Genomic DNA, 11,472 nt, shown 5'->3' with positions numbered 1-11,472 from the left:
TATAAAGGTTAAGATCGTGAAATTCACCAAATGAATGGTCTAGGTTTGTTTTTGGAAGGGATTATTTTGACCATGTTTAGGATTCAAATTGAATTGTTATTTTTTTTGGATTGATTATTGGGATGAAGAGAGTGTGGGCAAAATTTTGGGTCATACAAATGCCCCAAACATGGTTTTTTTGAAGTGCTGTTGCATTATACTATGATACAACTATTGTATGATACAACTATTGTATGAAATCACTACCCAATATAAACGTACCTTTACAAATATAAAGAAGTATATTACTAATGGCTTGTGGCAATCTAACTACCATGGTCAAAGTAATTTGCGTTATATTTTTCAAAAAGGTAAATTTAGTTTACATATAGAAAAAGGCCATGGGTTTAATTGGTTAACGTTTGATGATTTGCAATGTTATGTTCTAGGCTCAACTCCTACCGAGGGTAAGGCCCCCTCTTTCCAATTACTTACCCCAAACCAAAAAAAAAAAAAGAAGCAATAGTTCACATTTTAAAAAATAATAATGTAATATTGGTTTTGACATTTTCAGAGCGTAAGCGTCTGCAAGCATCAATTGAAATGGAATTTTCATCTTAAATGGAATTACTCCAACGTAATGTCCTTGGTCTCCTAATTCTTTATGAATTTTGTTTCCTAAAAGATAAGCAACGTTTTTGCCTAAATCTTGCCTTTCTGCTATGGTCCACCAACTCCTAGGACTGGCGGGGAGAGTACAGCTCCTGGCTTTTCCTCTGTAATCTGTCACTGTTCAACATCTCATTTTATAAGTATTTCCACTTTGATTTCTTATACTTTTTTAAGTTCAAGTTTTAACCTCTTGTTCTGCTATAAAGTTTTTTTTTTATAAAGAGGGCATTTATTTTTTGTACGAAGTCACAATCATTCTTGTCCTTTAGATTTTAAAATGAAAAGTTGTAAAAATATCATCGATTAAACATAAAGTTCTTAATGAAATTCTCGGATCTCGTGATTCAATCCCAAGTCATTCAATACATCTAATGAATGACCTGACAATCCCTTCCTCTATTGCCTTTTTGAATGGTGCATGAATTCTCATATCGGGCCTCGATTTATATGGACCATTTATTAAAGGATAATCCCTCTGTCCCTTGTCCATTCACGAGTAGAAAATGACATTGTTTGGAACGATCGTGTGCTTCATGGGTGAGGGCTGTTTCTGAGCCTCACCTATACGGAAAAATAGAAATTGCCTCACATTATTCATTTATAACCCCATTCCTTTATCGAAACATGGGAGCATTGACTTGGCACCGAAATAAATATACTTCTATTATGATATGATTATGCATGCTAACTGCAAATGAAATTCTCTCGGAAAAGATATACCATATGTTTTACTAAAACTTGGAATTACGTATTCTAAAACATTACAAAATAATCAGACAATAATTAAAAAAACTACAGAAAAAAATTACTCCATTTCACCCTTTTCGTATAGTCTAAAGACACTAAAAGGCGAGCCCTTTTCAGGTCAAATGGGATTCAGAGCACAAGGCCCATGTCTTGTATGAATCTGGGGTAGAAAAAAAAACCTCATCACTAGTGCATGCCATGCATCTAAATGCAGATCTGTATGCAAGGTTGGCCTGCATACATGAAAATTTTCTTCCTCAATCAATGAAGTATCAAGCTCTCAAAGACAACAAAATTTCTCTGCTTTGGCCATGCATTACCTGCAAATTGAACCAAATACATCAGTCCCATACTTTGTTTTTGTGGGTGGTAATTGATCTTCAAAATAAATTCAGTATATACAGAGAGGAATATTCACTAAAAAAAAAAAGAAGAGGAAACAATAACACCATGGCTTGAGACACCAAAGTAATGAACAATATCCTAACTACCCATCACAAGAATCTCAGCTCACATCACCTAATTGAGTCAAAACCCAAACATGACCAGAATGGCAAGGACATCAGGCTTCCAAATTTAAAAATGAGTAAGATCTGCATCCTAATAATAAGATATTAGCGAAGATACTCATGCATTTCTCAGTAGTCAATTCTTCCTTTTCTGTTTCTTTTATGTCATGATTTCATGTTTTCTTGGCACACACATGCCTCTTGCAATCTACATACAGCAGGCAATAGAAGAATCAGAATCAGAGGTAAAGAATACCCATATTCTGAACTTCATTTATTTTAAATAATTTACTTGCAGTCATTTTCTTTTCTTTCATTTACCTTGGGAAAAAAGTCATTTTTCTTTCTCAACCCATTAATAGACTTGCCCATCTTATTCATCAAGTGCAGTAGATTGGGAGAGGCATTCCTCAATTTTTTTTTTGATGAAGTTAACTGTGAGAGGCATTCCCATGCCAAAAAACAATATGTACACACAATGATAACAACATAAGAACTCTTTAAGGATACCTGAATAATCCCCCTAACTATGTTTCTTGTAAGAAGTACCAGAGAAAAAGTGGACATACTAAATTTTCACATATAATCTACAATTGTTTCTTTTATTCTGTAAAATATTAATACCAAAGCTCCTCTTTTTTTTTATTAAATAAAGCCATCATCTTACTCTGAATGAAGGAAAAATATTCCAATCTTGTTTCTTTTTTCTTTTTTCAGAAAGAAGGTTCACTGTTTTGTATTGAAACTAAAAATAAAGGTTACAAAAGAAGTACCAGCCACCCATGTACAGGGTGCAATGTTCAGCTCACAAAAATAGGTTTATCTCAGTACTATACAGAAAGGAGAATGGTCTGTACACTTCGCAGACCACAAATGATACCCAGCTAGCCCACAAAGAAAAAAAAGGTGGGCAGCAAGCATAAGACACACATACCACCCTAAGTACAGAGTAGCATTGGGAGGTCCTGAGGTGCCTTTGGCAAGGGCATCTGCAAGATGGTTTGGCTCCCTCCTCATATGGTGGTAGGACATCTGTAGAGGTCTACAAAAATTGAAGTACTCATCGAACACATGTTGCATACGCCATGGGCAAGGAGAGGTCCGAGCAGCCCAGGTGAGTGCATTCTTAGAGTCGCCGTCAACGAGGGTTTTAGACCAATCCAGGCTAAAGTGTTTCATCCCTTCCAACAGTGCAATAGCTTCAATAGTTATGGAATCTGCTACAGATCCCCAGTAGGATAGAACTGTGGCCATTATGACCCCTGAAGAGACCACCGTAGCCAGCACAGCCGGGTTTCCCAAGAAAGCAACCATTGAAGTTCAGCTTGATGCCACCAAACTCTGGAGGTCTCCAAAGGGAAGACCACGGGATTTATTGAGGACATCAGGCCAATATTGGGGGAAAAACGAGGTGGCACAATGCTTAAATGCCTAGAGTTTTTGGCCCAAAAAATTACTGTAGCCTTTATACGGTCCAGCACAGCCCCGAGGGTGCATTTCTTGCCATAGAAAATCTGCCTGTTCCTTTCAATCCAAGTGGTCTACAGGGTGGCCACAGCCATTGCAGGCCACAGGAAACGACCAGCAGAGGGCCCTGGAAAGAAAAATCACCTTGGAAGAACTGAGTGGAGGACGGGGTAACTCAAAACCTGTTCAAGCCCCTGCAAGATATCGGCCCATAGGGAAGAAGTCCACTCATTGTGGATAAACTAAGTGTCCATTAGATTCTACAGCTGATTTGCAAAGGAGGTATTGATTAGGCATAGGGAGACCTTCAATTTGCAATTGATCAACTGTTAGGACTCTTTGGCGGATGGCCAGCAAGTTGAACGTTTGAATTCTGGGGGGGAATATCTGCCAGCCAAGCTTGATTGGGTAGGGAACGAAACCCGGGGATGGGTATAGGCAGGTAGGAAGTTTGTAACAAGGCTAAGAACGATTGGAACCAGGGGATGTCATGGTAGAGCAGAGGCCTCCTACAATTGGGGTTCCACAATCTTACCCCTCCAAGGACCTCAAGATGGTGGGAAACAAGGGGCTCTCTATCCCTGGCAGAAGGTATAGGTCGTGGAATCGCTCCCTGAGGTGGGATCTACCAACCCAAAGGTCACATACCAAAAGCTAACTCATGTACCACTCTCTAACCCTGAACCGAATGTGAGAGAGAAAATCCCGAAGGACGGAGAGAATAAAGAGCCATGCCCTTGAAGATCTCCCACAAGGGGAGGCATTAGGGAGCCAGGGGAGGGGTCTAAGTGGTATTTATGGTGTAAGACCAGCTGCCAAAGGTGGTTATCTTGGGTAGCCAGCCTCCACCACCATTTACCAAGCAAAGCTTTATTGCATAGTCTAAGCCTACGAATGCCCATACCTCCATCTCTTTTGGGAAGGCAAACCTTATCCCAACCAACAAGGTGTAACCTATGTTTATCAACATCCCCCAACCATATGAAGTTTCTCAGGAGTTTTTAATAAATCTGTTGAAACTGAGGCCGGGAAAGGGAATAGAAACATACACACGCAGGTACAGGATTTGGAAAAATATTCTAATCCAGTGTTGGAATATATTGTGCATTTCTTGGTTCGAGCTCTACATTGTATCAAAGACTGTCAGAACACGAACACTTTTCTTCCTTATGATATAGGTGTGATGCCTTTAAAGAGAAACTACTCCTCATAAGCTACAGTCATAATATTTCAACTTAGTCATTTGAGCCACATATTTAGTGTTGCATTCGTACGCTTCAACTGCAATAGTTCAAACAACAGAATTGAGGCTTGTCGTTGGGAGGTCAAATAGAAATAATAAATACTCCCACACTCCATACTTTAAAATAGTTCAATATACATGCCCAAAATTAGCCGACCCCAATTAATTGGGAAAAGGCTATGATGATGATGATGATAATTGCCCCAAATTAGCAGACCCCAATTAATTGGGAAAAGGCTATGATGATGATGATGATACTATCACTGTTTTTTAAAGATTTCATAGCCTAAAGCAGTTACAGTAACAGATTTTTGACCAAGAAAAAGAAAAGAAAAAAGGATTCTCCTTAGCAAGCACCTCAATGTGCCACTCATGGGAATCATGAGGCAGCTTGTGCAGTACAGGCAATGTGAACTAAATATAAATATATAATGCTTACTCGACTTTTTATATTTGAAAATAGCATTTTTAAAAGTATGCTAGTTTTGGATTGGAGGAATCTTTCCAAACCCCGACGGCATCTCTCTACTCTCCTTCTCTTCCTCAATTGGGATAGCTGACTCTACTGAGGCTAAGGCCAGAGCCTTGCTCGAGGGTGTGAGGCAGCTTAACCCCTCTTGGGTTCCATCCCTCATCATCGAAGGGGATTCCGAGAATGTCATCCATCGGGCATCGAACTTAGCCCAACCCACCTTGAGACTTTAGCACATCCTTGACGAAATTCATGATCTTAATAGGCGCATAAAGGTCTCCTAGAATCTACTTGGAGGGAGGCCAACCTAACAGCTGATGAACTAGTGAAACAAGGAGCTTCATTGGAGTAACAGAGGTTTCGGTGGGCACTTTCCAAGTGGTGCAGCTCTTGCTGTTTTTGTTTTTGATGTATTTGCTGTTTAGTGTTAGCCGTCTTCTACTTTGGAGGCATTTTCCATTTTTGTGTTGGCTGTTTTTTTCCTTTTCCTGTCTTTTCCTTTGTTCCCATTTTCTTTTTCGTTGTTTCCCTGTCACCTCTCTCGGTGACCCCGGGTCTGTATCTTTGTAATCTCTCTTTTCCTTAAATATAATGTTAACAGCATAAAAACAAAATACAGGCAATCAGTATTGAAGTGTGGGCTTCGTTCGTTCGTTGGTTAAGGCGGTGACCATTACAACACTAATAAGAGGAACCATGGAAATAATATTTTATAAATGCTCCTCCATTTTCATGGTTAGACTAAAATAACTAGGGAGCTGTAACACTCTGATGGCAACATAATCTCTGAAAGTTCACCACAACAGTAATCAGCAGAAGTAAAACAGAATTAAACAACCATTTATCAATTCAAAATCAAGTCTAACAGAATTGCCGAAACTATCAGTACACAAATGGCACAATGTAAATAAATTGCTCAATGATCTTCTTCACCAGCGAGACAAAGTGTACATCATTCTGCTCTGTTATTTTGAAGTCACACATTCATCTCCTTAGCAAGAAAACTGATAACCCATGACATAAAATACTAAGGATAGAGGAATAAAGGAAACATAATAAGATCTTGCAGGAAAGACGAGTATCATGCAAAATTTCCCAACTCCCTTACAATTGATAAATCTCAAAGACCAATACAACAACTCCAAAAATATCTATAACTAAAAAAAGACATCTAAATAAGGACAAGAATTTGAAATGAGAACTGCAAAATCTGACATAGTATCCAAAGGCAACGAACAATCTCATCGTGAAATGGAAATTACCTGAAAAAAGATATCAATTTCTTGAATTTTGAACAAAAATCAGGTATCTGAAGCCTTAGAACTTCGAAAATCTTTTCTCAACTCTGCAAGTCTCTTCATACAACTGGCCTTTGACTTTCCAGGAACTGAAGCTGCAACTTTCTCCCACCTCATTGGAGTCTCCTTTGGAAAAGCTTTAAGGGCATTCAAAAGAGCAATGTCTTCTCCTGAGCTCCAAACAGCATTTTCACTCTCTTCCTTTCTCTCAGTGTCTGAAACCCTGTCATCCAAAGGTTTTCTCTGCTTCAAAAACTGAGCATACGAGTCGCTGCCACCAGGCTTCTTCTCTGAAAGAGACTTCGCCATTTTTATGATGCTTTCCAGTCCATGCTTTCCATTGAAAGCTTGAGCAATGAGATCCCAACGCCCTGGCTTACCAGGAGGGTGCTTAGCCATCTGTTTCCTTAACAAATCAAGATCTGAATCATTCCATTCCTTTTCACATTGATTTTCCTTTTGATCTCCATTATCACCCAGTTTCTCACTGACGTTCGTCATTTTTTCTTGATTGCCATTAGAACTGGAGCTAAAGGACTGGAAATCAGCGGCTGCAGGCTCAGATCTTCTGGATTTTGCCCTAATTGTTGCAGGTTTTCGCTTTGATTCTACAACTTCTTGATGATCTGGTTCTTCTTCAAGGAGTTCTCCAACTCCAACTCTGATATCACCACCTGTAACGGAGATTGGGGCAAATGGGCCTACGACAAGAGAAAAAGCGATCCAAACCATGACGAGTTGTGAAGCTCCATTCTGGAGAAGAATGGAGTAAGAGAAGAGGAGGATTCCTATGGAAATGCAGATTGCTGCGTGGGTTTTGTTGATACGGTGCGTAGGTTGTGATTGAGGAGAAGAATTTTGAGATTGAAGCTGAAACCTTGGCTTGCTTTCTTCGTCTATGTACTCCATTGCAGAGGGAGAGTCCCTTGAGACACTAGATTACAGTAAACCTAGCACGCCAATATTGCAGAAAAGCAAAGATTTAAAGAGAAAGAGTACACGGTCCAGCCTGAAACATCACATGCAATGGCGAGACTGTTCACGACCGGTCGAATCGCGAAGCCTTTCAATTTTTGCCAAAAACTTCGACCAAAACGACGGAGCTTCACGTAATTTCGGTGTTTCTGTACCTCGCTGCTCAATTTATATAGTTATCCATGTCTGGCCGTTCGAATGAATAGAATAGACGGTTGAGATGAGTCCATCACAATATATCACTTTTCTATATTGTTTTATTTTTATTTATTTTTGAAGCAAATTTCATGAAAAAAATAAAAAAATATTTCTGATTATTATTTATTTTTTACACAAATTTTAGAAAAAAATATAAAAAAAATTTCTGATAAAATCAAATGATTAAAATACCTTAATCAAAAATATTTTTTTAAGTGCGTCCCATTGAAAGGATGACATATACCAAATTTCAAATTCATATGATTTGTAGAAAAATTAAAACTAAAATATTTTGGAACGTTGGATGTAGATCAAACAATCAATAGCTCATTTAATTTCAATTGGATAGCTGGATAGTGAGAGTATATAACATACCATAAGTACGATAGGGGAAGTATATAAACCTTTTCCATGTATTTATGAGTCACCCTTTTAATCGAGTCCCCTCTCCAAAATTAAGTTGGATTTTGGATCTAAAGTTTTAAAGTTGTTGAAAATGTAAGATATGTTGAGTATGAATATGAAAAAAAGAAAATATATATTTTTTAAAAAAATAAAACTTTTAAAATTGTTTTTAACATTTTAATTGTGAATTTAGGTGGGGCTATCATTGATTGACGTTCATCTACAAGATTGGATGTTAAGTGTGCCCAGGTACTGCGGTAGAATCTTTCTTAAAGATTGATGTTCGGAAAAAGTTTATATAGAGCCTAGGCTCTAAACAATTAAATTAAATCCCATCTCAAATTTTTCAATAAAAGAGGTGGTTTTGGTGCTCAAATATCTTCAAATTGATCATCTCAACATCAAGGTGCATGGACATGCGAAAAAAATGGATTTCAAGCTTTGGAAATAGTGCATCTTGTAACGTATTTTTGGCCCGTCAATTTTCAAGTATTCAACTTTTCATAGATTTGCTCGATCTACACTATTTTTTAAGCTTTAAATTTTATAATTAAAAAAAAATATTTTAAGATCATCACAAAGATTTTCAATATTGAAACAACATTTCTTTACATTGTTTGTTACTTTGATTGTTTATAGCCTCGGCTCTATACAAACTGTACCCTTGATGTTAAAATGTAGTGGTCCACCGAAATCTTTTAAAAAAGGAAAAAATTTATATAATGGTGAGACCCTAAACCATAAAAAAGGTGCTCCTAAAAAATTACCTAGGAGAGGTTATTTCAATGCCCAAAAAACCTCAAATCAATCCTCTCGATTTCAAGATATATGAAAATAAGAAAAAATGGATTTCAAGTCGTATAAATGGTGCATATTGTAATGAATTTTTTAGACAATCAATTTTCAAAATTTTCTTGCGTTCATAGTTCTGCTCAATCTATACTATTTTTTTAAGCTTTAAATTTTACAAATAGAGATGAAAATAAATTTTCTGATCATTATAAAAGTTTTCAATAGTGAAACATCTTTTGATACTATTTGAAAGTGCATTGCTTAGGGCTTCAACCTTAGACAAACCAAACCCTTAAAAAATGCATCAAATATTATTATTTTTTAGTTTAATTTTTTTTTTTTGGCGTTATGTTGATCATGATGTAGATTGTGAACCCTCAAAAATATTTGGATCCAAAATCTCTCTCTAAGATGAATTTTGGAGGGAGGACTCGTATAAATAGATGAGTCGGCTGAATTATAAAAACCTTGCTTTTAATTAGAGACTTCTATTAGGTTATGGTTTCTATAAGGTTGCAATCTTAAACAATCCAATTAAGGTGCACCTCCAAATTTTATCATAAGATGTAGTTTTGGCGTAAAAAATTCTTAAGATTATCTAAAAATCTGTTTTTATATCTAATTATAAAATTTTAAACTCCAAAAATTGGTTAAAATAAAGTAGATTTGTAAACATATGAAAATCTTGAAAATGGATGATCTAGATGTTGCGAGATGCTCTATTTCTAGGACTCAAAATCTTTTTTTTTTTATATTCCTATATCTCGATGATCAATTAGAGGGTTTTTCAATATTAAAACAACATTTTTTGATGGATTTTTGAGGTGCATCTATAATTCTACATTTTAAGGTTGCAACCTTATATACAAGCTTTCTATGTTTCCCCTACAACATAGAAGTTCTATCCTCCCCTTTATCCAACCGTCCATTCTGAATGGAGGCCTAAGATTGGCCCAATCATAATGTCACGTCTCTACACTATTTCATATTTAATTTTTTTCTATAAGCTATTTTGACACCAAATTTTGGATGTTCATTTTTCTATTAAACTCACACCAGCGAAAATATAAAAAAAATATTTTCAATAAAAAAAAATGACCAAATACCTCTGAAAGTTTTAAAGGGTATTTTAGTTATTATATTTTATTGAAAAATTATTTTAATATTTTTTATAGGTGCGCCCCAACGTGAAGATGGCACATACTAAATTTCATATACATACAATTTGTATAAAAAAAATTAAAAATAAAATAGTTTGAGACGTCGGATTTAAGATCAAATGGTGAGTGACTCTCTTGATCAAAATTAGATGGCTGGATGGTAGGAGGAGGATAGAACTTCTATCCTGTAAGGGAAACATAGAAACCTTTCCTTGAACCTTTTTCCCTTTTATTATTTAAATTTCTTCAATGAGTCCTTATAAATATGGTTTCCTTGCAAAAGATATATCTTAATATTAATCTCACGACTTTTCTATTTAAGTAAAATGAGGAATGTTAGACCTTCTAGTGTGAGTTTAATAATCCCTGCATGTGCACCTCCGCAAAAATAATCGTATGGCATACAATCCCAAAGAAAAAAATATGCAATATAAATAACTCTACATCATGGTCTTTTTATCAAATAAACATTCACTTATAGCTATTGTAATTTGTAAATGAACAAAACTAGAAGACCTCCCACTTTGTCTGCCTTATCCCACCGTTCTCTTCCATCCGATTTCTTTGCAGTTTTTTTAATTAAAAAAATATTCTTGAAAATATGCTGGAACCGGTCCAAACCATAGGAGTATTGGACCCAAGCCAATACCCTGGCAATTCCGAGTTAACCCAATAAATTTTGAGACAATGGTTTCTACTGTCTATGATGTAGCATATCTAGGAAATTGGGAAATAATAAGATGACAATAAACCAAAAAATAAATATTAAATCAGTTTTAGTCCAAATAATCAGAGGAGAACAATCGGGACAAAAAAATAAGGAAAGTTAGAAAATCATAAATATTTTAGATTTGGCTCAACAGATTTGAATGAGAAAATGGATATCTTGGTTGGCATAAGACATGATCACAATTTGCAGATGGAGCATAATTTTATTTTGTTGGACGCATATGATAAAGTTATTACACAACAGTTTTATGCTAAAAAATAGTCTTACACCATGTGTTGGTATCGTTTAGGGCTTACTTGACACACTTTCTCTCTAAAGTTTCATTAAACACAAACAACATGATATGCTTCCTTTTGTTGTCGTGACACAATATGATGGCTTTTTTGATAGCATAGACTGAAAAAATAAAATAATAGCATACCACAAGCATATCAAACAGTGACTTAGAAAACACCTGGCCGGCACGGAATTGCATGGTCTGATACGGGAATTGGTCACCCTTTGCTGATTCTGTCAATATATATAGGAAATCGCCTGTGCCTAGAAGAGAAATAGCAATTTGCTACAGTAAAAAATGTTATTTTGTTACGGTAAAAACATCGCTTCACTTATCCGGACATATTTTTGCCGGTTCACTGCATGTGTTTTTTTGCCGGTTCACTATCTTTTTTGCACAATAAAACAACGATCCCGACCGCCGATTCACAGATGCAGATCGGTTTTTACAATACTCGATCTTAATCACAGGTCCATTTTTCAAAGAACTGGTATCAACTAACAACAAGAACAACAACACGAGATATACCCTTGTTATTAGCAAGAAAA

General features: G+C 36.2%; 1 protein-coding gene across 1 annotated transcript; it reads right to left on the bottom strand.

The window, feature by feature from the left end:
- Positions 1-1,351: 1,351 nt before the first annotated feature.
- MAMYB (Duplicated homeodomain-like superfamily protein) lies at positions 1,352-7,342 on the bottom strand. The gene is made up of 2 exons (XM_006855306.4): positions 6,352-7,342; positions 1,352-1,718 (listed from the first exon to the last, which is right to left on the bottom strand). The coding sequence occupies exon 1, from the start codon at positions 7,294-7,296 to the stop codon at positions 6,391-6,393; it is 906 nt and encodes a 301-aa protein (XP_006855368.1). The 5' UTR covers positions 7,297-7,342; the 3' UTR covers positions 1,352-1,718; positions 6,352-6,390.
- Positions 7,343-11,472: the final 4,130 nt, after the last annotated feature.

This window comes from Amborella trichopoda, chromosome 2, assembly GCF_054954075.1.
Source record: "Amborella trichopoda isolate Santa Cruz 75 chromosome 2, AtrichopodaSantaCruz75HAP2 v2.0, whole genome shotgun sequence".
Taxonomy (NCBI): Eukaryota; Viridiplantae; Streptophyta; class Magnoliopsida; order Amborellales; family Amborellaceae; genus Amborella; species Amborella trichopoda.
Note: the sequence above shows the minus strand (reverse complement) of the source record. Positions and strands in the feature narration are given on the sequence as shown.

What these genes read in the sequence shown, in the direction of transcription:
- MAMYB (XM_006855306.4), bottom strand. Translation starts at nt 7,296, where the DNA reads ATGGAGTACATAGACGAAGAAAGCAAGCCAAGGTTTCAGCTTCAATCT.